Source organism: Gavia stellata, chromosome 30 (genome assembly GCF_030936135.1).
Source record: "Gavia stellata isolate bGavSte3 chromosome 30, bGavSte3.hap2, whole genome shotgun sequence".
NCBI lineage: Eukaryota > Metazoa > Chordata > Aves > Gaviiformes > Gaviidae > Gavia > Gavia stellata.
Window position 1 is genome coordinate 1,894,801 of NC_082623.1, and position 27,662 is coordinate 1,922,462.

The 27,662-nt window shown below is 55.8% G+C and overlaps 1 protein-coding gene across 1 annotated transcript; it reads left to right on the forward strand.

Annotated features, from left to right (window-relative positions):
- On the forward strand, window positions 1–26,706 carry AHCYL1 (adenosylhomocysteinase like 1). Its single transcript, XM_059831325.1, has 17 exons — window positions 1–108; window positions 15,628–15,739; window positions 16,119–16,262; window positions 17,054–17,154; window positions 17,449–17,551; window positions 17,795–17,889; window positions 18,763–18,869; window positions 18,952–19,068; window positions 19,284–19,347; window positions 20,815–20,903; window positions 21,380–21,450; window positions 21,924–22,018; window positions 22,103–22,201; window positions 22,782–22,850; window positions 24,055–24,133; window positions 24,613–24,733; window positions 24,879–26,706. The coding sequence occupies exons 1-17, from the start codon at window positions 1–3 to the stop codon at window positions 24,883–24,885; spliced, it is 1,581 nt and encodes a 526-aa protein (XP_059687308.1). The 3' UTR covers window positions 24,886–26,706.
- The last annotated feature ends 956 nt before the right edge of the window (window positions 26,707–27,662 follow it).

Sequence of the window (27,662 nt, forward strand, 5' to 3'; positions counted from 1 at the left end):
ATGTCGGTGCCGGAGCCCGCAGGCGGCGAGGAGATGAAGCAGGCCAAGGAGGTGGAGGACGCCGAGAAGTACTCCTTCATGGCCACCGTCACCAAGGCCCCCAAGAAGGTACCGGTACCGGCGGGGGCCGGCCCGGTTCGGGGGGAGCAGCCCCCGGTTCGGGGGGGGGGGGGGAGGGGAGCAGCCCCACGGTGTGGGGGGGCGATGCTGGGAAAGCGGGAACTGGTCGGTTTGGGGGGTGACTGGGAAGGGGGGTGAGCTGTCCGCATTCAGGGGAGGAAATCGGTACCGGGCTCGGAGGGGGCTGGTACCGGCGAGGGGGGGGCTGGCCCGGTTGGGGGGCGGCTGGGCCCGAGCGTTGGAGGTGCCCGATGGGGGGTGCTGGCCCAGTTTGGGGTGGAATGGGGAGGGATTGGGTACTGGGGAGAGAGGGGTCTGTACTGGGGTACAGCCCTGGCCCGCCCGGGGGTGGGGGTGCTGATGGGGGGCTGGTAGCAGCAGGGCAGCGACGTGGCCCGGTTTGGGGGGGCTGGGGCCAGGCCTGGTCCCGCTCTGGGGGGGCGAATCTGGGGAGCAGAGCGGGGGGCTTGGCTGTGGTGTAGGGGTACCTGGGAGTCAGGGTGACCCCGGGCAAGGGGACAGGCAGGTAAGGTCCGGGGAGCGGGTCTGGGGACCCTGTGTGTCGGGACCGGTGTGGGTGCCCTGTGCGTGGAGGTGACGGCGCTCTGCGGTGGGGACAGAGGAGGGGGACCCGTTAATTAGGACGAGCTGGCAGCAGTGACCTGGAGATCCTGCTGTAGGTCACCCTGAAGGGTGGCAGGAGGAAATTCGGAGCGTTGAACTCTTTTTGGGGCAGGGGGCCTGTTGGAGAGGTGGGTGGGAGCACGGTTGGGCTTGGGGACGAGGCTGCCAGAGGCTCCCGGGTCACCTCTTTACCCTTTCATCCTTGAAGGCCTTCTCGCAGGAGCTCCTGAGATTTCCCGGTGCCGCTCCCCACTGCCCGTGGTGTGGGCCCTGCTTACCTAACCCTTACGGGGTGTACCGGTGGCACCGCAGGCGGGCGAGCACCGGCCATGCCGCCGTGGCAGGGTGCAGGACCTCCACTAACTTGGGTAACCGGCTTTTAGACGGGTGAGCGCGTGGAGACCTGTGCCTTCTGGCTTGGTGCGGACCTGCTGGGCTCAGTAACGTGCCGCTGAAGTCCCGGTCCTGCCAGCGAGGCGGATTTGTGCACCGAGCGCTGCATGGATCTGCGCAGCTGTGGCTGGAGGTTCCCGCTGTGCTGAACATCGTGTTCTCCCCGGGGCTGCAGCCGCCTGCCTCCGTGCTGGAAGCAAAGGCAAAGCAGTCGCAGGGAATGCGAACGTTCTCCTCTGGGAGAACGTCTCTCTTGCACGCTCCAGCCGGTGGCGGGATTAGAGGAGCGTCCGACCCTCGTGGAGGGGCTGCTGTCAGGCGGCTGTGCTTGAAGCATCTCTCCTCGCCCAGGCTCACGGCTGCTGCAGGGGCGCAGGGGTCTGGAGGCTTTCCCTGCACCCTGGCCCTGTTTATCCGGGCTGCGGACATAGCCTGGAGGAAGGAGCAGAGGAATGCGGAGCTGGGATCTGCCTCTTCCAGTGGTGGCTCAGCACAGCTCAAACTCAGGGATTGTTTTTACCTTTTCATTACCGTCGTTCTTCTCAAAGCCGGGGAGCTAACAGTGCGAGGCTGCAGCTGGCTGATCTGAGAGGGGAGAGCAAACTACTAATCCTGAAGTATCTTACGGGGCCAAAATATGCATCGTAAAAAGAAATGTGCTGTATGTATAGGGGGGAATCGATCCAGCACCCTCAGAGGCAAAGTTTGCTCATGTCTCAGGGGGCATGGGATGGTTGTATCACCTTGAATTTGCTGCTGTACACACAGGCTTGTTGCACAGCATGAGGAGCCACAGTCAGACTCTGGCAGCTGCTGCAGCCTTTCCTGGCTGGGTGATGATATTAAAGGTGCCCAGAGCGACACACGACATTTGAGGCTGATAACATCAGCAGCTAGCAAGATCTTGGGGAGCGTGTGATGCAGCTGAGGTCAAGGAACAAAATGCTTCGGGCCACTGTTTTCCTTGCCTGGCTAGTTACTGCGAATAGCGCTCGGTAATAGCGGAGGCGTTGGCAGACGGATAAAAGGATGAGGAAGGGAGAATTGCCCTCCTGAGATAAGATGTTGAGTGCCCCCAGCTGAGATGCCTTCGAAGCAGGATCGCAATTAAACCATTAAAACGCCTTTCTGTTTCAATGCAAGTCGAAGTGACTTTTGTGCTCGCTGCCCCCAGAGCTCTCAGCGTGGTCAGAGGCCAGTGAAGATGGTTGAGAAATATGATTTACCAGCATCGAGGTAGGGGGAAATCATACCATGCTGCTGAAGCAGCTCCCTCCCTGGGTTTGTAGGCTCCTTGAACTTTGCCGGTGCAGTTTGCATAAGGCGTTTGGAGATGGGGAAGGTGGGAATGTGGCCAAGCTTAGTGCAGGCTCCGTCTCCTCCGTGTGACCTGCCACTGAATAGCTTTTCAAAGAGGAGCCTTAACTTGTGCCGGCGCTCAGGGAAAGCGCCAGTGTGCAGCGGAAGAGCTGGCGTGAGCCCGCCAGCATCCCGTGCCCAGCTCGGACCTGGGGGAGCATCTCGGATGTAGCTGGAGGCACCTTGGCCCCGCGGGTGCTGAGAAGAAGTCAGCGTCCTCCTTGCTGTCGCCAGGCTGCGTCGGGGGCACCCGGAGCGAGCCCGAGCTGCGCAGCCAGCCTGGGGGATCACTGACGTCTTTGTTTCCTCTCTTGTCAGTGACTTGTTTAAGGTGAAAAAGTGAAACGGCAGGAGGTAAGAGATTAAGAGATTAAATATGATCAACTCTGGATTTAAGTAGGAGCTGGCGCAGTCGAGGTGAATGGAGCTGTAGCCTTTCTGCAGAAATAGGATGGTTTTCCCTCAAGAGCTGGGGTTGCCTGGCTCTGCCGAAGCTCCTTTTTCGCTGCAGTTTATGGGAAATCGGGCTGTCAGCAAAATAACACCAGCTTTGGTCAGCACAAGGCGGTTCTTTGGTGGGGAGTGGTTTAAAGGCAGAGGTGAGCGGTGCTGAGCTTTCTGCTTTCTCCAGCGTGTGCCTTGATGTTGCTGGGGGGGCGGTTTGGAGACACTGAGGTGTGTGTCTTGCCCAGGTTAAGTGAATACGGGTGTGGGGATGAAAGGAGGGCTCATGGGCAGGTAGTGCTCTTCCAGATCCCTGTGTGCCATGACCGTTGCGTCTGGGCGTCTGCTTTTCTGCCTCTCTGGAGGCCATAGGTGCCCTTGACAGCAGTTGCTTTCCAAATCCACGTCAGCCAGTCGGCAGAGCCTTAAACTCCCAGCCGAGCCGAGCTGTGGGTGCCCTAGAGCGGGAAGGGATGCGACGCGGTGCTTGCAGCAAAGCAGGGGGTCTTAGCAAGTGCTGTCCCTGTCTGTCACTTCACCCAATCCCTGTTGCGTCCTTGCACGTAGGCATTGCCGTCCGGTGGGCTCCTTCACACCTGGGTGCTGGCAGACAGGCAGACGGATGCTCTGCAGACAGATCTGCTTACTCATGCAGCACGCCTGGAGTGTGAAATAGGCTAAAGCCTTGAATTTGCTTTCGGGGAGGTGAGCTGCATGGGACCTCCGTGTCCCAAGAAGCCGGCGAGCCCTTGGCCGGTGTGTTTGGGTTGATGCTGTGCCCCTGCGGATGCCGGCACCGGAGGAATCCCGCTGAGGCTGCGCGGTGGGGAATGCTAATGCACAGCGCTGCAGCTTTGCAGTGGTAGCGAGCCGGAGCTGTGCGCTGGCTGGCATGGGGGTGGCAGGAGATAGGGGCGGGGGAAGGCTGGGAAGAGGGGGACGGGGCCCATGGGGAGCTGCCGTCCCCCGGGGAGGGCTGGATGCCTTCTCCGGAGCATCGTCTCTGCTGCTGATTTTTGCAGTTGTCTGCGGAGCCGCTCTCCTACTGCCTGAGCAGTGCCTGACCTTGCTGCAGCCCGCTGCTTCCCTGCCCCGTGCACAGCCCCTTCCCAGAGCCGGGTTTTCTGCTTCATTTTTCTCAGTCCCGAGTCATCTCGGGTCTCTGTAGCTCTGCCAGGCCGGGCGCTAATAAACCACCTTCCCTTTCTGTCTGTCGGGGGGGATGAGCCTGTCCTTGTTTGTATTGACAGAGCTCCTGGAGTCGCTCGTTTTTCCTTTTTCTTTAATTTCATCCCTTAGACTGGCTGCTCGTAAATCCTCCCCTGCCTTTGTGTGCTTGTCCAGGGCAGTGGCCACCACCTCCTCTCCTGGTTGTTTAGCCAGACGCCGTACACTCGACTGTCCTTGCTTCCTTGCCCAAATCCTCTGTTCTTTTACTTTCTCGCTCTCCTCTCCCTGCAGTTTTTCCTTCTCGTGATGAGATGCCTGGGCTGGGATGAGTTGAAAGGCTGATCCTGCTCTATATGGACCACCTGGGATGGGTCTGACCTTCCTTGGGGTGTGGGAAAACCCTGATAAGTGAACACGTTGCTGTGGTTAGACGGTCACGGACTGAGCTGGTCTTTACCTGACCCGTGGCGAGAGCAAACCACGAGGGTGTTTTGAATGGAGATGATTTACTGGGGGCTGGGAGCAGACAGGTCACTGGTGGTGCTCTGTTAAATGACAGCATCGTAATTATTTCTGTTGTAAGTCGCTCTTGGGTTCTTCTCATCACTTTGGCTTTTTGGAGGGTCTCGTTGCTGTCCAGAGGAGAGGCTTGTCCTTGTGACTACTGCAAGGCCAGAAGATGCTTAATTAAGTTACTGAACTGGAGTGCAGGAAGAAAGGAGATTTTCGGGGTCTGACGGACGCAAGCCATCCTCAAAATGATGTGCCAGGGCATGTGGCTTTTGCTTCTCCGTTCTCCTCTTCCTCTACCTCCGTGAGGTAGGCTGGGTTTCCACTCTGATGTCTGGCCTTTGGAGATGGGAGAGGAGTTGGATATTCATTGTCTGCAGTCTTCAAGAAGCATCTCTTGTCATTTATTCATGGTGTGAGCGTCGGGGGACACCCATCTGAGCAGCGGTGGTTCTCCTGCGAGCCCCGCTGTGCTTGGTGGGAGCCTCCTTCCCACATGAGCAGCCCAGTCTGGAGTGTGGGAAGTCTGCTGGCAGCAGAAGCGCCGTGTTTTCTTTAGGCCTTTCCCAAAATGCGAGATTATCTCCTGCTAGGGACCAGCCTACCACAATACTTTCTTTGGGACCTGAACAGTTTTTACCGTGCTTTCCGGCCCCTGCAAATGTTGGAGCCTGTTCCTGTGCTCCCTGCTAGAGGTTGAGGCTGGGATTTTTTTGCTCTGGAAACCAGCTCTTCAAGGCCAGGTTGGAGCTGATCTTTCGGATACCCAACTGGCTCAATGCAGGGCTTTGCAGGTGAGGATCCTGTCCACGTTCCTCCGAGGACTCGGCGAGTGCCTCGTCCCAGGTGTTTGAGCAGGGGGAGGTGTGGGACTCAGCACTCAGTTGAAGAGATTTGCTCGTGCCTGGCTGTGTCTTTTATCATCAGGAGCTTCCTGCGGGCGACGTTCGCGTTTGCAGAGGGCTTGTTGTGTTTCCTGCTGAGCCCTTTGATCAGGGCTGCTTATCTGGGGACTCTGACTCACCTTCACTCAGCAGACGGTGGTGACGTTTGAGGTGACTGTCCCAGGGCCTGCCACTGGCCCCGTGGAGCTGCGGGAGCAAAGGACCTTGTGCTAACACTTCTGCGGAGCGTGACCCCGCTCTTTCTCAATGGGACCCTGGGTTGGATCTGTGCGGGGCTGGGGGTTGCTGTAGGAGGGTCAGGGAGTCCCACCAAGGAGGAGCATCTTGTTACCATCTCCGCAGGGTACGCTGGAGCCCCTTATCAAAGCTCTGGGGACTTGGCCACCCTGAGTAATGTGTGAATCTCGTCTGCACCGTACCCCTCTAACCTTGGGCTAAGCATCATCTCGGCACGCTTCCCCGGCGTGGTTAACCCTCGGCAGGGCACGGCATGGGGAGCAGGCGCTCTGGGGCATCTTGGGTGATGGTCCAAAGAGAAAGGTTCCACTTCGGGTGTTTTTTGAGCAGGCGGTCTCGCCCCGTGGGCTCCCAGCCTCTGAGAAAGCGGGATGCGGAAGCTGGGGCTATTCATGCCTTTAGGAGGCTGCCCCGGTTGCCCTGTCGCATTGGGCTGCTCGAACTGTGAATTTTAATTACACTTCGGGATCAATACGGTGGCCTTGGTAACGAGCTTATTGCTGCTGCAGAATCTGTTTACTTCAGGTTGGTGACAGCCAAAGAACTTAGGTGGCCGAGGACATGATGTTCCAGCTCGTCAAACAGGCTGCATTGTAATTCGGGTGAGGCTCCCGCAGTCCTCGGAGGTGGGTACAGCTTCCCCTTGGCTGCCTCCTGCGGACCTGGAGTTCGCTGGCAGGACCCGTTTGTGCCTGGCAGAGGAGCCGCCTTAATTCAGGAGCCGTGATCTGGGTGGAGGTTGTGGGAGCCTGGTTTATCTACAAGGTGTGGGCGTAGGGAATAGCTCCTTCCAGCTTTCTGCAGGAGAGAGAAGGTAGGCAGCCTGGAAAGGAGGTTCCTCAGGGCTTTGCCTTGCTGAAATTCATGTTTTGGTTTCCTCCTTCCAGATGACCTGGAGTGAGGTTCAACCTGCATCTGCTGTTTTCTGTCTCTTCTCCTCTCGCCTCCCTGCAGGGAGCCCCGAATATCGCACGTTCTTGCACCGTGGGGAGAGGCTTGCATCCAACCTGGGCATATTTTGGAGTGAGAACATCTGGCCGATCCCTGTTGACCTTGGAGCCATCAGCCTCTTTCAGGCAGCGCAGCCTGCATCTCCCTGCATGAACCAACCCCTTCTCCAAATATTCTCCAAGCTCGCCATCCCCACAAGGATGTCACTTCTTATCCCTTCTGCCCCGTTTAAAAGGAAGGGGCTTAATTGAACCAACCCTGTTTGCAGGAAAGGGTCAGCTTTCCTCTGACACGAGGAGTCGGTGTCCGGGAGGATGTTTGTCCATCCTGGTAGTGATTCCTCTGAGTCCTGAGCAGGGAACAGCCTAGGCTGAAGCCTGGGGTTTCTCTCCTGCCTTGCCTCTAACCAGATGCATGAAAAGCAAAGTCTTTTTTAGGGCTGAAAGTAGACTATGTTGGTAAATGAGAAATGGGCAGCTCTAAGTGATGCACTTGTGGAAATACCACTGCAAGGGACTTTTTGGGGGTCAGCCAGGGCAGGGGGCATGGGGAGGATGTATTTCCAATTTTCCAATTGCACAGCTATATTTCCTGACTCTCTGGGATTTATTGCAAACAGGTTGCTCCTGTTCCAATGCTGATCCTGCCGGGTATTTTCCCTTAGAGTTGTGGCATAGGGATGGAGCGTCTTCTAAGTGTAGCTGAGAGTAGCTGGAGCCTCACCTGGGTGGTGTTTGCTGTGTTGGTCTCTTGAAAGACCAGAAGAGGTCTTGAAATGCTGTGATTCTGCAAGCCAGTTCGGGGGGAGAAAAGGAGGCAGGTGGGGCACGCGGCATGCCACGTACCGATTCTTCCCCCAAAACACAGGGGCTGCTTTAGTATTACAGAGAAGAGGTTTGGGGTTTTCAATTTGTGACTCTTTTGTGGCTAACACTCTTTTCAGACCCATGTGGTGGAGCTGAACGAGCCCTCTGACAGCACTTCCAAGTGTTCCCTTGGTCTTGTACAGCTGTGGTTGTAGAGGAGATTTCTAATTAATTTAAAAATCGATGCTAATTAAAGATGATTCCCTATCAGCTATGACACACACACACACACATTTCTATGGGCTTCCAGCTCCGAAGTGGCCAACTGGCCCGTTTGAGGCTGTTAGTTTGCCCTGCAAGCCGCTGTGAATGACTTAACCCACAGTCCTGTCCATGCAATGCTCCCAGCAAGGTAACTCCAATTAATACCAATTATCCTATTGCCCAAACACTTGGTGTGCCGCAGGCGCACGGCTGAGTGGGCACCGCAGATGAATCCGTAGGTGAGTAGTCTGGGAAGTCTTTAAACCGATTGCTTTTCGCCCTGCGGGAAGCGATGTTTGCCCCGTCCGGGTAGCTGTGCTGGGTTTGTAGGGTTAACCTGTGAAACACGATGGGAGTTCATTGCCCTTAAGGATCCCAGGTATCGGACTTGTGCTGTTCCTGCTGTGAAGGAGATGCCCCTCTGCGTTACAGCCGGGAGCAAGCCTTTGCCTCGATTCCTGGAGTCCAAGGACTAGATGCCTTATCTGCTGGTGGGGAGCTTTCCCTCTGCTCTTGCTGGAGGCACTGCACCTTTGACCTCAAGGCGTTTATAAGGCAGTAGTTATTCCCAGTTACTATTTAACAGCTGGGCACTCAAAATCACATTTATTTTATTTAATCCCTCCTTCTGTTTATTTTTCCTTTAACTAGCGTTCACAGTGATTCCCATGATGACTGAAATTCTGCGGTGGTTTCCGGCTTATTAACCTTTGGAATGGGCCCATTTCTTTCCTGGTGTGTCGTCTTCTCTGCCGAGCTTTGGGATTTGTGTGAAAGTCCTTAATTCTCCTCTTGTACTCATGGAAATTTGGGTTTTTTTGTTGTTTGTATTTTTTTTTTCTTTTTTTTCCCCAGTGCTTTACTCAACCAGCCCTTCTCTGTCAGTGAAGGATGAAGGCTGGTATCAGGGCTTGGCCGGTTTACTTTGCCAGGACCTCGGTGCCCTTTATTTCCTTGTCAGGAACAGTGTAAAGGTTTCCAGGCAGAGATCTGGCTGCGGTTCCTGCTCAGGGAGTCGGCGGGGAGAGTGCCAGGCAGGTCTCTGCTTCTCTGGGGAGAAAAACCTGCCCTGTGAACCCTCTGGGAGCGGCACTGAATTCAGCACTGATCGTGCTTCGATCCACAGAGCAGAGTAGCACCCTCGAGCAGCTCTTCCCAGCTGCGTTGTCCGCACTTTGAGGTTTCTTCTAAAGGCTTCGGTTGGGGGAACTGTCACGTCACCGGGGAGTGACAGGAGAAAGTCCTCTTGTTGCAAAAGCCATAGCCGGAGCAGAAGCAGGTCCTGTTTCTCCATATAACTTCTCTAGACGGGGCTGTGCCACCTCCAGCTCTCCCCAGGGCCCTCGGTGCTCTGCCAGCGGGTGTGGAGGGTCAGAAGATACCTGCTGAGCGCCCGGCTGCCAGCCCGCTCCTCCAGCATCCCTGCAGCACGGGGGGGCTGAAGCCATGGGCATTGCTAATGCAACCCTCCTACCTTCTGCTCTGGCTGGGGTATCTTTTGCTGCTGAGCTGATTTGAATTGGAAATCTGGTTGTCCCGTGAGCTTGGCCGCAGCCTGCTGTGAATTCATGCAGCTGCTTGTCATCTAGGTGTGTGCTGGCTCGCTTGGCCAGAGCTTCGAGGTGGTAAAATGGGGTGGTTTATGAATCATGTAGCCAAATCCACCTCGAAAACCTCCCTTTGCCGAGTGGCTTGGGGGTGAGGACGGGGAGCGGTCAGGGTGGGAGCCTTACTGATCCCGACGCCCCTATCCCTCTGCTCCGAGTACCTGATTTGTCCTTTTCTTCAATCCTTATGGGATGCTGTGGTGCAGAAATACCCCTCCAGAGCTGGGTAACCTCACAGGAGAGGAACCTTAAAAACACCCATGTCCGCCTTGCTGATTTCCACCCCAAAAATATCCGTGTCCTATCGGGTCATGGAGCGGGAGCTGTGTCCCCCCAGCTCACTGGGGGCTGCGGAGGGTTCCCTGCCCTGTGTCTAAACGCTGTTCTGTGGGAACAGGGGCTTGGCTCTCCCAGCCTGGAAGCAGGGCAGAGGGGGTCTGAGGACAGCGGCAGCCAAGTCCTCTGAACAAACCAAGCGCCCTGGCACGGCCACGCTCACCAGTTCCCGCAGCCGCGGCGGGACTGCCGCCAGCCCCGGGGCCAGCGTGGGGGAGAGGCACTGGGAAACTGCAGCGAGGGGGCTTGGGGCGGCTTCAGCCCCTCGTCCCAAGTGGGGCAAACGTGGCAGGAGGCTGTGGGTGGCTTCGGGGAGGGCTCTTTTCTCCAGGTCAGGAAGCGTATGGTTCCCTCTGGGACCCGGGTAGCTGCCGGAGCAGAGCCCGGAAGAGTGCTGTCCCCTCTCCGGGGCGGTGGCACAAGCAAACCCACTGCTCGGCTGCTCTTTTTGGCCTAGAATAGAAGAAAAGCTTCATGCTGGTTATTTTATTTTACTTTTTTCTTCTACTGATGCGTGGCTGAAGAGGCCTCAGCCCCTGCGGTGCCTCTTCCCTCCCTCGCTGCTGCGTTGACTGAATGTGACGACTCGCTTCTGCAAATAAGTGGATTAAAACAACTTGTGCTTTAGAAATGCCTGAACTCATCAGCGTGGCGGGACCCGGCTCCTCGTGAGAAACCAGTTGTGGCTTCCTGGGAGGAAACAGTGCTGGGGAAGGGGTCTTTCAGCAGATAACAAATCCTCCGTGTTTGAAGGTGTCCATCTCCAGGTCTGCAAAACTCAGTTCTGGTACAAGCTGCTGATCACGCCTCATGTGCAAGTGGGGCCGGTGAAGAGGATGATTGCTGATTTGAGTTGTAAAGCATTTCTAGTCTGGCTGAATTTCCAGGAATGACAAAGAAATGATGGACTTAAAAGACAGGTCACGTCAGGGCTGTCTTAGCAGCGTGGGCAACCAGCAGTGCCCTCCCAGCCTCTGCCAGAGAGTTTTTGCTGGGGAGAGAAGATTAAATAAGGGGAACTGGCTGCCCTGAGTAGTCCTGATCTCTGCTGCTGGCTTTCTACAGTCAAAGGAAAGGTCGCAGGACCCTGGATCCTTCTTTCCTGGATCTTTTCCTGAATCCAGGCTTTCTCCTGGGAGGGCAGAAGTGGGTTACAGAGACTTTTTTGCTTTCCAGGCGGTTGTGTTGCTGCGAGAACGTGCTCTGCTCCGATTTTGCTGTTTCTCCCTGGGCGACTGCGCTGTGCCATCACGTCCATGGATGTGGAGGAGGAAACTTAGGGGGCTGGAGGGTTTTAGGTGGTTCACTGCTTCCTTCTCATCTTGGGTGATGTGCAGAGCCTGCTCTTGTGTCCCCCTCCCCACCCCTGGTTACGCCAGGGCAGAAGTGGATCTAAGGGCACTTCTTTTACACTGCTGTGGATGTGCCATCACTCACGTTGTCCCTAATGAAAAAAAAAAAAAAAAAAAAATCCCCCCCCAGGTTGCTAAGGCAGACCTGGTGGTGGTAAGATGGGAGCCTGGAGCCGCTCCCAGGCACGTGTCCTTTCCCCTGTGGAGCCTGTGCCTTGGTGAACCGGGTCAGCGTGCGGCCCGGGGGGTGGTTGTGGGTTGATGGATGCTTTCCAAGTCATCCTCCTCCTCCTCCTTCCACAACCTGCTCCGCTGCTGTCCCCCGAGGCTGTGCGGGATGCAATCGGGGATGTGTAGCATGGCAAAGGAGCTCGAGCATCCTCTCTGGAGCCTTTCTGGGGTTGGAAAGAGTTTTAAAATTAAAAGCGGGGTTGTCTTGTGTGAGAGGGATGTGCCTGGCTCATCTGTGCCCGAGGTAAATCCAGCTGGATTTACAAAGTCCTGTGCAGCTCAGGGGCGGGAGGGGGGAACTTCTCTTACTCGATAAGCTCAAAAAGCTGCTCTCTAGCCTGACTGCTGGGGAAGAAGGCAGGATAAACCATCGAGGATGGCACACCCAGCAGTCACGAGCTGCCTGTTTGTTTAGATGGTAGCAGTTCAGATCTGGAATCTGTTTGCCCTTCCTGTGTTGTAATAATTAAACAAGCGAGGCTGTATGTGCTGGGGCCATGTGTGCCGCTGCGTTCGGGACTGCCCAGCCAACGTGTCCACATACCTTATAACGTAGGGAGAGGCTCATTGAAGCTGATTTTTTTAGCTTCACAGTGGTTTTGGGATGCACCGGGCAGCGCAGCCGAACAATGTGGCTGGTGTTTACCTTGGGAGAGCCTGGGGGTCCCTGGCACCTCATTTGACCCTTTTTGGGGTGCGGTGCTGTGTCAGCAAGGCCGATGTTCCCGCACCTCCTGCCCGGCCAGACCCAGCGCCTGGAAGGGGTGGTTTGAGCTGAAAACGAACTGCTGTTGTTGGGAAGAGTCGGATCCGCGTGGGAATGGGCACGGTCGTGCCAGGTTTCGCAAGGGGAGAAAATGTACTTCTGGCTTGGCAGGTGTGACTGGGAGCAGGCAGCGTTCGGTGTTGCGCTTTGCAAAAACTTGGCAGGAGATCCTGGTGTTTTCCTACAGGGCATCTCCCAAAAAAACCCTGCTGTACCAAGCAAGGAGCTGCTCGTTTGGCACAGGGCTCCATCAGGACCCCAGCCCGATCTCTTCCTGGAAGAGGGTAGCAATGCTAGAAAACACCCCGGTTCTATTTCTGTCCAGAGAAACCGGTGCTGTGTTGTTTTGCCTCCTTGGTCATGAATTGCTGGGACGAAAAAATATTTTTCTTGCTCTTAAACCCTTGTGCTCCACCCGGTTGGAAAAGCTGCTTCCAGCAGGATGAAGTTTGGGATGTGATTTGCGATCGTGCTCTCCGCAGCTGGACGGTCCCGATCCCAGTCCCCTCTTGCCGCAGCCAGCCCGGATTCGGTCAGCCGCAGCCGACTCATCCGCAGCCCCCGGCCGGGGATGCCGTTCATTCAAATTCCCATAACAAGCCGAGGGATTACGAGATTTTCTTCGTTGCCTTAATGCAGCTAGAGAGCCCGGCACGTGGAAGGTAATGCGGCTGGCGGTCACACACGTCGCTGGTCGGCTCTGTTGCTTTGCCTGACCATGGCACCCGCTGTCCTCCCTCATCTTCCTCTCGGCTGGTTGCCGGACGCTGCGTTAATTTGCTGGGCTTGGAGGGGGTTTGATGTGCGAACGGTTCGTTCGACTCGGAAGCTGCTTGCAATGTTTGATGATAATTTTAGACAGGGCAGATTTTGCTAAGCTGCGGAGTTCAGATGAGCTCTGGTAAAGCCACGGTGGGGATTACTGTGGTTAATTCAGCACTTGGTTTCTTTAGCAGGGATTCTTTTTTCCCCTTGAATTCAAACCCCCTAGTTCTAGAACTGCTGTTTCTCCTAAAAAGGGGGACTGTGCTTTGGAGCTGGCTCCGCAGCCGGTCCCCCGAAGGGGACAATGGTGTCTTTGGTAGATCTTGGTTGTCTTGGTGGTGTGGGGATGGTGTGGAGCTGGGAAACGCAGCAGCCCTCCATCCCCACCCTCTCCTCTCATTGCATCGCATCGCATCCCAAACGAGCTTTGCTCCATGAGACCATCCAAGCAGCACGTTTCACTGCGGGGAGGTGTCCTGGCCCGGGGTTCCCATGTCCTGGGAGCTGTAAGCAAGGACAGACACCCACCTGTGCCCTGGGCTGGAGCAGCAAAGCCTGGGTTATCTGTTTTTTCCCTCCTGGTTTCACCTCTTCCCTGGAAACCTTTCCCTGAGATGGAGAAAATTCCTCAGCTAACACTTTAATCTGTTTTAATGCCAGCAGCTGTTTTATGGGGCATGTTTACAGCCTCTGGTTTGATGAATTGCCAGGGGAAGAGGTGGGCGCGAAGGGGTGGAAATCTTGCTGTTCTGAAATTGCTGATTTTTTTTTTTTTTTTTTTCTCCCCCTCTGGAAATGCCCATGAGCAATACACCAGCACGGAGGTGGCACAAGCCTTTCTCAGGCTGTCCGGGGAAGATTGATCCAAGCAACAGACCTTGAACAAATTCCAGCAACATCATTCCTTGGTCGGGAAACCTCTGTGCCTGCCAGCTCTGGCCCCACACCCCGAGGACACTGCTGTCACCTGCCTGGTGTTGGCTTGCTAGAATTGCTTCTGCACCTCTTATCTCTCGGTACCAGCTCTCCCAGCAGTGCTGTAGGTTACGATGCCGTCCAGTTCCTCCCTCTGCACCAAACGACCTACAACGGTTGCAAAACCAAACCTGCAAACTCCATTTTAGCGTTCCCATTCCTTCCACTAATGCAAATTCATGCAATTTGCGTCAGAATTGCACGGCGTCTGCTGGGATGTCTGGTTTGGGAAGCAGATACCAGGCTGTAACGTATCCAGTACGGAGGAGCTGGCTAAAAACCTTTTAGCAGCAGCACCCACAAAAATGCCTGGGATGCCTGCCTGGGTGTGAGGATGAACTTGATCTGGTGCTAGGCTGTTCCCGGAGGGGATGTGGGAGTCACCTCCATTGCCCCACATCACCCCACGTGTCCTCCCTTGGACTGAGCAGTGGGTTTTATGTCCCTGTTTCCTCGCTTAAGCAGAATACCAGCGCTGCTTTTGGCCCATCAGCTGGGTTTCTCCAGGAACCGTGGCTCCATTTTACAGCCCAAATAGCCGTACTAGTGCTGCAGACACCCCAGACTATGCAGATTGCTCCTTTCTGGGATAGATCATCTCAACTAAATAGTTTCATTCTTCTCCCCTTGAAGGCTATTTCCCGCATCAAAGCTTTCGGGTAGCTTTTGGGATCGTTGTGGCACAGAAAACCCCTCCTCGAGGCCACTGTGGCCCATCTCTTTCCATCAACTTGATTTCTTCAGGACTCTTCTCAAGGTCTCCTGGGTCTGTGGGGATGCTTTGTTAATCCCACTCCCTGCGATGACATCTCATCCCTGTTAAGTGGCAAAATTAAATCCTGCAGCGACGTGATCAGAGGGAAGACACCGCGCCGGAGCTCTTGGTCAGGGTCTCCAGCGTGGCAGCGTGCTGGGCAGAGTGGCATCAGGCTGGATTCACTGGTGCTTTTCCTAATTCCCTTTCATGTCCGTTGTCTTTCCCTTGCAGAAGCGGCAATAAGGCTTTTTGCTGGCAGGTCACACGGGATGAGTGCAGCATCTGAACAGTTTGGGGCTATTTTTCCCCTCCTTTCGGCCCAACGCACTTGAATTTGATGAGCTGGTGGTAGGTGCCAGAGCCTTGAGTTGCCTCTGGCCGAGAGAGGAAGGAGGGGTGGCTGTTTTAGGGCTTCTCTTACAATGGAAACATCTGTAACGCAGAGGAGACTGAAAGCCAATGCAATGTCAACTACTTTTTGTTGAAATGTTCTCTCTTGGTGAGTTTTTTCTCCCCTGCTTTTTGTGTCGATTTTGGAAGGATATGCTGTGTTTTTAATCTGCAAAATGCTCTGCTCCTGGGGAAGAGCCTGGAAGCACCAGGGATCTGAGTTTCTGCTGGGATCACCCCAGCTTTCTCGCTGCCGCACTTTGGGGCAGAAATCCGTTGGGACTGGTTGGGGTTGGGAGGGCTGCACGGTATTTGTGTTGTACAAGCAGCCTGAATTCCGCGGAGGAGCCTCAAGGAGCCAGAGATGGGCTAAAGGGGATGTTTCAAGCCTTGCTGGGTCCTTTTTTTTTTTTTAATTTTCAGGTGTTAGGTATAAAATCTGCTTTAACCTTCTGGCGACAGAGATGATCAGGCAGAGGAGGGGGTTCAATTTTTGGCATCTGTAGCCACAGATCCATTCCTTGATGCGTTTGGTGATGCTCATTTCTGCAACTATAGCAGTCAAGGTGGACTGAAGGGAGCCACGGGCCCGTATAGCCTGGAAAGATGACGTGCCGTAAGGAGCACCTGCTGATTTAGCACTTCTCTTCCTTTGCACTTCTCAGCAAATCCAGTTTGCAGATGACATGCAAGAGTTCACCAAGTTCCCAACCAAGACGGGCCGTCGGTCCTTGTCCCGCTCCATCTCACAGTCTTCCACCGACAGCTACAGCTCCGGTAGGTGCTGGGCTCCTTGTCCGTGCCTGATCCTCTTCCAAATCCGGCGTTGGTGCCGCTGTGAATGCACTGCTCACACCGCATGTCAGGATGCTCCATGCTGCTGTGTTGTACTTGGACGTGGAGGGGATAATTCTGGGGGTTCGTGAAACTCAGGCATTGATTACCAATTGATAATCCAGTTAGTTCTGGGTTGTTTTAGGGAGCAAGAGTACAAAATTCCTTCTGGACATTGGCTCTCCATAGGAGATTTTTAGTTTGAGCCATGAGTGTGTGTGAGCGTGAAAGCTGGGAAGCGAAACGGAGCAGAAACCTGAAGGGTAGGATGTCCCCCGACTCCTGAGACCTGGGGTAACATGCATTCCTCTCCTGGCTTTAGCTGCCTCCTACACGGACAGCTCCGATGATGAGGTGTCCCCCCGAGAGAAACAACAAACCAACTCCAAAGGCAGCAGCAATTTCTGTGTGAAGAACATCAAGCAGGCAGAGTTTGGGCGCCGGGAGATCGAGATCGCTGAACAAGGTAAAAGTGGATCTTGTGGCCGGGTGCCATGCTCTCCGGAAACCAGGAGCTGAGCCATGGCAATTCCCACAACTCATGCTACAGCCTTGGGTACCCTCTTTTCCCCCTGGGAATCAACAGATTATGTGGGGAAGAGCTAGACGCGACAGCAGACATTAATGATGTGTGGCATCCATTTTCTAATGACAGCAGGGCTCTTGCAGGATTTAATGTTCTAGTGGCTTTGGATGAGAAACCTCAACGGGCAAGGATCTTGCAACGCCTTCGGAGACATGAAAACTGACAGTCCTGGCCCCTTCCCCTGGGGCTTGTGGGAAGCTGAGTTACCATTTCCAGTGGGGCGATTGGGTAACTTTGCTTTCGGGCTCCTTTTACACGCATGCTGCCAAAGCCTTAGAAGGGGAAGATAATCCAGGCACATTTAGAGCAGCTCTTCTGAGATGTGGCAGCACTGTTTTCATCTTCTTTAGGTGCTTCTTCTTGATGCTATTCTGCCGCAGGGCTGGTGACTGTCCTTAGCTGGGACACATCAGATGCCTTCCTTGGGCAGTGCCTGTCCCAGACCTCTCTCGTTACGTGGTCAAGTGACAAATGACACTGGTGTTTTGGTCCCATTTTGGACAGACCTGCCAGGCCAGGGATGAGGAGTTTTCTCTCTGGTTGTGTAAAGACTATAGCAAAAACTGTGAGGCTGGATGTAGCCTGGGAGACCCCAGAAAGGAGAGGAGGTCTGGCAGAGAGGGGCTTCTCTGGACTAAGCCATCATTAAAACCCCTCTCTTCCTTTTGCAGACATGTCTGCTCTGATTTCGCTCAGGAAGCGAGCTCAAGGGGAGAAGCCCTTGGCTGGAGCTAAAATCGTGGGCTGTACCCACATTACAGCACAGACTGCGGTGAGTGGCTGCTTATTTGGGGCATCTGGGGTAGGAGAGACCATTTTTTACCCGGGGAAGAAAGTCTCTTAAGTTTCCCAGCCTTGGGCAATTGGAGGATGCACCTTCACATTTCTGGAAACATCTTGGAGAGGTTCTGCCGCCCGCATTTCCCCAGGGCGATGTTTGCTGGAGCCGATCTCTGATCGGTTCCTTGCTGTTGCACAAGGCTGTGCTTGGGGCCCTGTGCCGTGCTGGCATCCTTGTGCCCGTCACCGCTCCTCGGGGCCTGCCGCTCACCCCGCTGTCTCGCAGGTGCTGATCGAGACGCTGTGCGCGCTGGGAGCGCAGTGCCGCTGGTCTGCCTGTAACATCTATTCCACCCAGAACGAAGTGGCGGCTGCCTTGGCAGAAGCTGGTGAGTACAGCGGAGCCCTTCCAGCCCCTCCTGGCTCTGTAGCCTCATCCCAGCCAGGTTTAAGGAATGGTTTGGACCACATATCTTTTAGGGGAGCGATAAAGAGGTCTTATGCCGTTTTGGGCTGTGGTTTGATCTCTGCGTGGCCCCTTGGCCCTCCTGTTTGTGGCTTTCCTGAGCTGGCCAAGCAGGAGAGAGCTCTGCCAAACTCGGCAGATGCCAAGGATGCTCCTCTTCTTCTAGGTGTTGCCGTGTTTGCCTGGAAAGGGGAGTCGGAGGATGACTTCTGGTGGTGCATTGACCGCTGTGTTAACGTAGATGGCTGGCAGGCCAACATGGTAATGAGCCTTCTTCCAGCCCTTCCTCTTCCTCTGTGGAGTGGTCGCTGGGTGCTCCTCACCCTTTTCTGCCTGGGGCTGTTCCTGGGAGCCTGCTGGGGCTGCCTGGGCATCTGCTGGTGCTGCAAAGGCCTCTGAGTCCCCGTTAAAGTGGGGGTCCTGGAGAACGGCAGCCGGAGCTGGGTTGGGGGCCACTGTGGAGGTTGTGGGAGCTGCAGAGACAGCGTCCTGAGTTCGTACAGCCCCATGGCATGGGAGCAGCTCCTGCCAGAGCTGCCAAGGAGTCGAGAAACCATGAGACCTCTTTTCCCCCAGGGTCAGCCCTACGGGAGCTGCCCCAACTGCTCCTCTCTCGACACAGATCCCATCCACCCTGTCCCACAGAGAGAGGGGTCTCTGCAGGGGACCTTTCCCTTGCTGAAAGCAGATGATGCCTCTCACTGCCTTGATGCATGGTCCATGGTCACTAATGATGCGATAGCATGTGTCAGTGGGCCGTGACAGCTCCCGCAGGCTTTCCTCTCGACTGTTTGCTTTCAGGGCATGAATGTTGTGGCCTCCTTCTGATCTCAGCCTGTTTAGTGAGTGCTGCCTGTGGTCACGTTTCCAGGCTGCAGAGCAATAGCAGGGGCAGAAAACCCTGTTAGGATCCATCAGCTCCACACAGGGGGTAAGAAATCCTCTGTGTTTTGGAGGAGCCCCCGAGTTGCTGGTAACTAGGAGAACCCAGGAATCCTGGCCCCCAAGCCTCTGCCCAACTCCGTCAGTGCCTGAAGATGCTCTCCATCTCTTTTTCCCCCGTCTTCTCCCCAGCGAGTCCTTTTCCCAGTGGAAGGCCTGACTGCTCCGTGCTCTTCCTTGCCTGTTCTCTAGATCCTGGACGATGGTGGGGACCTGACCCATTGGGTTTATAAGAAATACCCCAACGTATTCAAGAAGATCCGAGGGATTGTAGAGGAGAGCGTGACCGGTGTGCACAGGTAGGAGGTTTGGGAAGGCTGATCTGGAGATCTCTTATTGGGTTGTTGCTCTCTGCTCTGACCCGCCTCTGTCCTCTTCCAGGCTGTACCAGCTCTCCAAGGCCGGGAAGCTGTGTGTCCCAGCCATGAACGTGAACGACTCCGTTACCAAACAGAAATTTGACAACCTGTATTGCTGCCGGGAATCCATTCTGGACGGGTGAGTCCACCCTTTCTCCCCATCCCCACTTTAACTCTCAGACTGGTGGATGTGGCTCCAGCTCCTCTCGAGCAAAGATCGGGCTCTTTGCTGCTTTGCCCTTGCTGTGTGTTTGCAGGTCCTGATTTTGGGGGCTCTCGCAGCAGAGCGCTGCCCTGTGCCATCAGCGGTGTGCGCTTGACTAATCCCAACACAGGTCTCTCTCTGTCCCCCAGCCTGAAGAGGACCACGGATGTGATGTTTGGAGGGAAGCAAGTGGTGGTTTGTGGTTATGGGGAGGTGAGTTTCATAAGCGGCAGTCGGTGGAGCTGTGAGTCAGCCTCCCCCTGAGCCATCCTTCCCCTGAGCTCAGCATCCTGCTTCTTCCCTGTGCAAAGACCATGTGCCCTTGATATAGGAGTAGATCAAACCTGGTGAGTGATTACCAGGGAAATCTTGCTGGAACCTGCTGGGAGGCTGGAGAACAAGCATCAGATATCCCAGTTTGCCTGCAGATTAGCTGGGCTGCAAATACGACAGTTGCTGGGAACGCTGGCCTGAATTATAACTACCCATGGGTGCTCCCATCTGCTGTCCCTGGACCGAGTTCAGCATCCAGCCCGGCTGTCACCGAGCCTGTGACAGAGGAGGCGGAGGGGCAGGCTGCATCTCGCTGGTGGATAATGTTCTGGCAGAGGGGAATCGTATCACAAACTTGTAAATGATTCTGCCCTGGAAGAGCATGGAGCCGGGAGCTGACACCTTCCCTCCATCTGTGCGCTGTCTGCGTGGGTGTTTATCTTCCCGCGCTGCGAAGGGCCTGGCAGTAGCTGGAAATGCTCTTCCCGGCAGGAACACGCTTACTAATTTATTTAGACACCAGTGGAACCCAGCTCTGCTCAACCAGGAGGCTGCGCTGGCTCTCGCCCAGGCGCTCTGGGCTGGCGTCTGATTCTCCAGCCATGAGTTGTGCCGGGAATTCTAGTCTCCAGGGCCTGTCCTGAGTTTTACTGGACTTCTTCAAAACAAGGGAGTTCTTCCACCCTCACTGGTTTCCCCTTTGGATGTGGGTTGGAGTCCCAGTTTGCCCTGCCTGGCTGTTTTCAGTAGACCTGAGGTCAGAGCTGGATGATAAGTGAGGGTGTCTCTGGAGATGTTTCTTGCCCGGCAGCATCTTGCTGGTCAGAAAATGGGGCTGAGCATGGGTACGTGCAGATTAGCCGGGTGTTAGTGTGGATGAGTGGTGTGGAGAGCCGGACTTCAGTTTAATTTTGTAGTGAGGAGAGGGGTAGAGTCAGAAATGCTGTTAGAGGAGCTCTGCTCACCCCCATGCTGATGCGGGGAGCGTGAGATGGAGGATCTGTCCCCCGATCCGTGCAGGGCAGCTCTGAATGCCAAAGAAACCCTTCGGCGTAAAAAGGGAAGTGGGGGAAGTGCATGCTCATCCAGTCTGGCTTTAATCTCTTGGAGGAGGGCTTAGAAGGGCTCCTGCGATGCTGGGGGCTGCGCAGGCTGCGAGCGTGTTGGTTTTAGAAAGCTCCTGCCAGCCGGTCGCCGTGCTAGAGGGCTCGTGACCTTGGAGGGGGAGCTGGGCTTGTGGCAGAAGTGCCACTTTGCCAGGTACATCGCTGAGCTGCTCCTGGCATCGGGGAGATGGCTGGGACGAGCATCTCCCATCCTGGGACGCGCTCAGGCTGTTTTAAGGAAGGGATTGTAGCACTCTGCGTGTCCCATGTTCAGCTTCACGCTGATGCTTTGCCTCGGCAGGTCGGCAAGGGATGCTGCGCCGCACTGAAAGCCCTGGGAGCGATCGTCTACGTCACGGAGATCGACCCCATCTGCGCCCTCCAAGCTTGGTAAGATGTTACGTGCTGCTTGTGACCATCTCTGCCTCTGCTCTCCGGCCTCCTTTAAACCCTGACAGAGGCTGAAACAGAGCCAGGAGGATCTGTGGCTCATCTCAGAGAATATGTATCTTGGGGTGTGATGGGGAAGGGCTGGGGCAGCTTTCAGGGCTGTGGGGTACCAGGCAGTAGGCGCCTGCACCAGCTGGCTTGGGAAGGCTGCTTGAGGGTTTATGCAGGGCTGGCTGAATGCTCCGCACGTCCCCCTGCTCCCCCAACATTTGTGAGAGCAGGTTTGACACCGCATCCTTTGCACAGCCCTTCCTCTTGCATCTGGTGTCCCTGGGGGTGTGGAAGGATAGCCTGGCTGCTGAATGAGCAATTCGGAGCTACTGCAGCAATACAGCGCTGAGATCCCTCCTGGCCTGGGGCAGAGAGGGAACAGGCTTCTCCTCCTCATCGCGGTCCCTTTCCCCCTTTTTTGCCAGCATGGATGGATTTCGGGTGGTGAAGCTGAGTGAAGTAATCCGTCAGGTGGATGTCGTCATCACCTGCACAGGTAGGGATGGAGAATGTTGTGGGTGAGCCTTGGAGCAGGCTGAGAAGGAGCAGTCGTTCCCAAGTGGGTGTCTCAAGGGCTCTGAGGGAGCTGGGGTTGGAGGACACTTCGCTGCCATGTGCTGCTAATTTTACAAAAGCAATAGCTGTGCTCTGGCAAGAGCTTTTCCTCCTACTCCCCCCACCCTCCTGTCTGCTACTTGGCCACAGTCCTCAGCCCCTGGGAGGAGGGACGTCACAGCCATGTGTCCCAAGGGTATTTTGGGGTCTCCTAGAGCCTGGTTAATTCATGGGACCAAAGATCAGCACTCATCCCATGTGTTTCTCTGTTGTCACAGTCAGGAGGGCTCTCATCCTGGTGGAAGTTCATCTGATGTTGCCCCAAGCTGAGCTTCTCTGATTCAAGTGAAAGGAGAAATCAGAGGGTTTATATTTCCGCTGTCTTGGGTTCATCTGTGCCCTCTCTGCCTGCAGGAAACAAGAACGTCGTGACCAGGGAACACCTGGATCGGATGAAGAACAGCTGCATCGTGTGCAACATGGGCCACTCCAACACCGAGATCGATGTGGTGAGTCTGCCTGCGGCCTCGACGGCTGCGTCCGCCCTGCCATCCTCCTGCAATGACTCCAGCCTCTTCCTCCTGCTCTTGCAGACCAGCCTCCGGACCCCGGAGCTGACCTGGGAGCGGGTCCGCTCCCAAGTGGACCACGTCATCTGGCCGGATGGCAAGCGGGTGGTGCTGCTGGCCGAGGTGCGCTGAGAGCTGTGCCACGACGTTGCTTTGGGCCTCTGTCAGGAATCACTGCGTGCTGGAGTTTGTAACAGAGATTTAACTGGGTGGAAAGGTGCTAGGAGGAGGTTCAGAGCTCAAGAAAGGATTTCTTGATGTTTTTTCTTTTTCTTTTTTTCTTTTCTTGAGGCAGGGGAGGTACCATGTACCACATGCAGCCACAGAGGTGCCATCTGGCTCCGTTCTTTCGAGCCAGGAGCCATCCCTATCAGCCAAACGCCGTCTGCTTCTGGCTTTGGCAGGGTTTCCCACACAGCAAACCGGCTGGGTGTCTCCTCTTCCCACTTGAGCTCTCCTGGCAGTAGGAAGGACTGGCACTTTCTAGGGACCACAAAGTTTCCCTGCCTTAAAGCTAAGGGTTAGGGTGGAAAGTGTGGCAGAGTTTGAATGCTCTGGTCACATAGGTGGCCCGTGAATCACTGTGCTGTGGTTCCCCCCTGCCCCGGGGAGGGGGTAGAGGTGAATCGTATCTCAAGACTCAATTCTTTTTGGCTTTGGAGGCAAATTCAGCTCTCTGCAGACTCCTCCTGCTGTCTCCTAGGGCCGTCTTCTCAACCTGAGCTGCTCCACGGTTCCCACCTTCGTTCTCTCCATCACTGCCACCACTCAGGTCCGTACGCTGCAGGGCCGGGGTGTGAGAGGTGGGGGATGCTCTGGGGCCTTGCACGAGGCTCGGGGTGGGGACGGTTTGGAAGAAGCCGGGAACACGCAGTTGGATGGGTCCTTGGGATGGCACTGGTGCCAGAGATACCGTAGCCACCACCGCTTGGCTGGGGTGCGGTTAATGATGGCGTGAACTTACTGCTTTCGTTACAGCTGGCAGTGAGCTTTTAAATGAGCCAGGCTTCATGGCAGAGGTCCTGCTGTGCTGTAAGCCGCTGGAGAGCTCCCCTAGCACAGGTTTAAGCTTACCTCAAAGCAAGGCTTTACTTTGTCTTTGGACTCTTGATTTCTACATCACTAAAAAAAACCCTGGGGTGAGTTTTGGGGATCTGGAGGTCAGTGATTAAATTGCTCCTCGACATCAGTGCTGGCTCAGCTGGGTGGACACGGCTTGTGCCTTGCAGTGTTTGTCCTGACTCTGCCTTTCCAAAGAAAACGATGATTAAATTTGGCTCCGTTCTGAGATCTGCAGTCGGTACCGGTTGTGCAAGCAGCTGAGGCCGGTGCAGCCCTGGGTCTGCGAGCGGTGGAAGAAACCTGCTGGGCTGGAAACACAGAGGGGACTGATGGCTGGGGACCGCGGTGGTGGGGGAGGACAGCCGCGCTAATGGTGGGGAATTTCCTTATCCTCACGCTTGTCCGTCCAAACCAAGGGGGTCTGGGGCTGTGTTTTGGACCTGGCTCTCAGCTGCGTGAACCGGCACTCTGGGGAGATGCGGTTCTATTTCTGCTGAAGGAGTGGCCGTGGTTTTTGGAGCGATGCCACCAGCTTAAAATGAGCAATCCCTTCATTTCCGTGTGACACGGCAGCCATACCGTTTAAGAGAATTAGAGCTGCTCCCCTTTCCTCCATCCTCGAGTTCTGATTTTCCCCAGGGCGTTAAGCCCAGATGCTGCAAACAGGCTGGGTGGCATCTCCCATCTCTCTGGTCCTCCCCCAGTGGTGGTGGGATTATGGAGACCCGCAGGGGGATGTACGCTTAGGTGGAAGCTTTTCCTTCAAGGCATTTTGGAAATGGTTGCCCCCTCCCTCAGGCTCCCAAACCCTTATTTCTGTTGCCGAGAGCTTTGTGCCGTTGCGGGTGTTCAGCGCTGCCCAGCTTGGTGACCGTCCCTGACTGTCCCCGCGCTGTCCCCTGTGATCTCTGCAGGCTCTGGCTCTGATTGAGCTCTACAACGCTCCCGAGGGCCGTTACAAACAGGACGTGTACCTGCTGCCGAAGAAGATGGGTGAGTGAAGGGAACCCGGACTGACTTATCCCCTGGGCTGCTGGAGGCCAGCAGTTTTGGATGTAAGGAGAAGCTCAAACCCGGACTGGACAAAACTTGCAGAGAGAATGAGTTCAGGGAAGCCATCAGAGGCAGCGACCTTAAAATACATGCAGGTTGTTTGATTTATTTTCCTTGATGTTCTGCAGCGTGGCAGGCATCCCTTATCCTGCAGCCTTCTTGCTCTGAGGCTTTTCATGCAAACCTTGTGCCTTTTGGTGCACATCCAGCCCTGCTCGGCACCAGGGCTTGGGCTCAGCGTGGCCGTAGGCTTACCTGACGGTGAATCCATGGTGCTGGATGGCAAGGACTGCCTAGCCAGACTCGGCGTGGTGCCCTGGGCCTTTTTGTGCCATATGATGAGTCCATACATCATCTCCCCGGCAGCGTAGTGGGTGACGTGCACCCCCTGATCCCCTCTTTCCTCTCCCCCTTCGCAGACGAGTACGTTGCCAGCTTGCATCTGCCTTCCTTTGATGCCCACCTGACAGAACTGACGGATGATCAGGCAAAATACCTGGGACTCAACAAAAACGGGCCTTTCAAACCCAATTACTACAGGTCAGTGCCAGCCGGGGCAGGGAGCCGCTGTCTCCCCACCCAGTGGGTGCTGTTGGGGTCATCTCCTTGCAATGGGACAGCATCAGCTCCCAGGAGTTGTGTCCCAAGCACCCACGGCCTCACTGTCCCCTTCCTTCTCTTCTAGATACTGACGGACCATTCCCATGAAGGACCAGACCACACAAGGCAACATTAGAGAGATTATTTTTAAAGATCGTTTTATTTTGGTTTACCTTTTTCTTTCCTTTTTTTTTTTTTTTAAACCGACAAAGGAACCTGTTTTTACATTTATCAGTGTGATTTTAAGGTCACTTTTTTTTTTCCCCTCAGTTTCACCTTTTTACGTGATCACATCTCTGTCTGATCTTGGCAGACAACCTGGGATTCGCTTCTTGCTTTCATGTGGCTGAAGCCGCTGGTGGCTCCCAGCCCTGGCTCCCGGAGAGGGTTTCCCTTTCCTGATGTGCCAAGGGCAGCTCATTCCTGCAGCGATGTTTGGGTTTTTTTCACCTTTCCAGCCTGCGTTAGTCTCGGCCGGGATCCCTGCAGAAGATATGGAGATGCTCTTCTACCTTATCTTATGTTTCTTTCTTTGTGTGGATTATCTGCAACTTCTAAATTGCCTTAAAGAGCCCAGTTTTAGCTGCTAGATCAATGCTCCTAGCGCAGCTTGGGAGCAGAGTGGCGCCTGCTGGCCACCTCGCGAATAGGTGACTGTCCCCAAGCTCGGCCAAGGTCCCTGCGCCAAGGTGGCCCAGGTTTGGTGGCCGCTGGCCCAGGTTTGGTGGCCAGCCGTGTACGGGGGAGTTCACTGTTTCAGGGTGCTAATCTGAATTTGGACGGGGGTCGCTTACCCAGCATTATCCTCATCTCTCCTAGGTTTTTTAGCCAAACTGCACCTTAATTGAGTTAAAAACTTTCTGTTTGTTTGTTTGTTTTTTCCTCTTTTCCTTTTTGATCCTTAAAGAGATGTTCTAAAGCAGGGGGGAAGCATTGGGGATGCAGTTGCCTGCCGAGTCCGGGTGCTTGCTGCATCTGAGCGGCCCCATCTCCCACTGAGAAGCACGGGGCGGTTCTAAGGGTGTCTGGGGCTTTTTTTGGGGTGTTTCACTTTTTGTTCTGAGACGGACGCAGAGATGAGCCTTCCCCGTACCTCAGCCTGGGCCCTCTGCACCGCAGACCCCTGCGCAAAGCCCTCAGCTCCCCATGGCTGCCCCGGCCCTCGAGCTGGGCTTTCTCAGCTCTTCCCTGCCCTCTCGCAGCGTGTTTCAGCCGCTCTCATCGCCTCGTTCATCCCCTTCCCCATCCTCGCTGGTGACATGTTTCTCTTTTCCATCTCTTGCAGCTTGTCCTGGGACGGGGGAAGCTCCTTGCAACCCAGTGAGCTTTCTCTTGGCTTTTTTATCCTCCCCAAATTGCCTCTTTCTTCCCCCAGCCAAGGCCAGAGCAGGGAGGGGAGGAGGACCCCCGCTGCCTGCCCTGCCTGCATCTCCCGGTACACGGATAATGGAGATGCTGTGGTACCTGTGACCGGGGCTGCTCCTTCGCCTCCGGCCACCCTGTCCCCCGCACCGGGGATGCCTTTTCAGTGCCGCCTGGCTGGGTCGCTCCCCGGGGCTTTGCAGGGTTGGGGGTGCCACTTCCCCGGGGGGTGCAAAGCTCCTTCGTGGGGACAGGAGGAAGACGGGAGGGATGCTCGTGGCTTTGGTCGCCCTCCTCTTTTCCTCTCTGCCTCCTTGTCCTTTGACTGTTCCTCTTTCTCAGCCTGCCCGGTCTCCTCCTGGACTGTCGCTGGGTCTCTCGCTCTCCCCACAGATTTTGGGGATCACCTGCCTCGCAGGGTCCCCTCCACCATCCCTCAAACTTCTCCCGGGACTCACGCCTGGCTCAGTGAGCGTCTGCAGGGAGGGAGCGAGAGCGTCCCCCCTTTCCCCTGTGGGGGACCCACACCGGGACCCCTCTGCTTGGGGGTCTCGGACCCCCCTTTCCCATCCCCGTCAGGGTCAAACCTCGGCGTAAGGGCTCCATCTCTGTATAAGCCATTTTGGGGGGGTGGGGGGGGAGCCCGGGGATGGCGGTGGCAGCGTCGGGCCGGGAGGGAGAGGTTTATTTTGTATATGAATGATTTTTAATGAATGCAATATTAATCCTTGCAGATGAGCAATAAATCATTAAAGTCTAATTAAACTATTAGGAAAAACGAAACGCTTTTGCGTGTGGGCAGTTTATTTGGAAAAGCGAGCGAATGCAGTCCCTTGGGGACCCCAAGTTGTGTCCAAGCCCAGGGCTTGGGCTGGGATCTGCCTTTGGCCACCTCCAGATGGGCTTTGGGCCCCACCGGGACCCCCTGAGCCATCCCTGGGGCCCTGGATTTTGGGGTCAGACCCCTTCCAACCCCCCCTGGGCCCTTTCACTTGGGGTTTAAACCCCATCACGTCCCTCTGCTGGGGTCTGGCTCCCCTCTGAGCCCTATCAGACCCCCCCTCTGAGACCCCCCCCCAGCCCCTTGATTTGAAGACTCACTTCTTGTAGGCCCCTCAGTTTGGGGGGTGGGCCGGAGAGTCCCACCCCACCGCTCTGCCCCTTTCTGCCACTCCCAACATGGCGGCCTCCAGCGGCCGGGCCCCGCCTCCCCGGGCCGAGGGAGGGCGGAAGTGCCGCTCCCAACATGGCTGAGGCCAGCGGCGTGCCACACCTAAGATGGCCGCGCGGGGGCGGAGCTCGCCGCCGGGCCCAGCACCGCGCCGGCCGTGGCCGCCGGGGGCGGGCGGCACTGGGCGGTGACGCAGCCGCCGCGGCGGGGCGGTGGGGTCGGCGGACAGAGCCTCATCGCAGCTGCCCGAGCGGCCGGAGCACCGTCCCCCGGTGCCACTCCCAACATGGCGGCGGCACTGCCCCGGCTCTCCCTGCCGCTCCCGCGAGAGGGGGG

Coding starts and splice junctions, on each gene's coding strand:
- AHCYL1 (XM_059831325.1), top strand. CDS start 1: ATGTCGGTGCCGGAGCCCGCAGGCGGCGAGGAGATGAAGCAGGCCAAG. Junction 20,904..21,379: donor ATCTGCGCCCTCCAAGCTTG/GTAAGATGTTAC, acceptor CTTTTTTGCCAG/CATGGATGGATTTCGGGTGG. Junction 22,202..22,781: donor GGGTGGTGCTGCTGGCCGAG/GTGCGCTGAGAG, acceptor GCTGTCTCCTAG/GGCCGTCTTCTCAACCTGAG.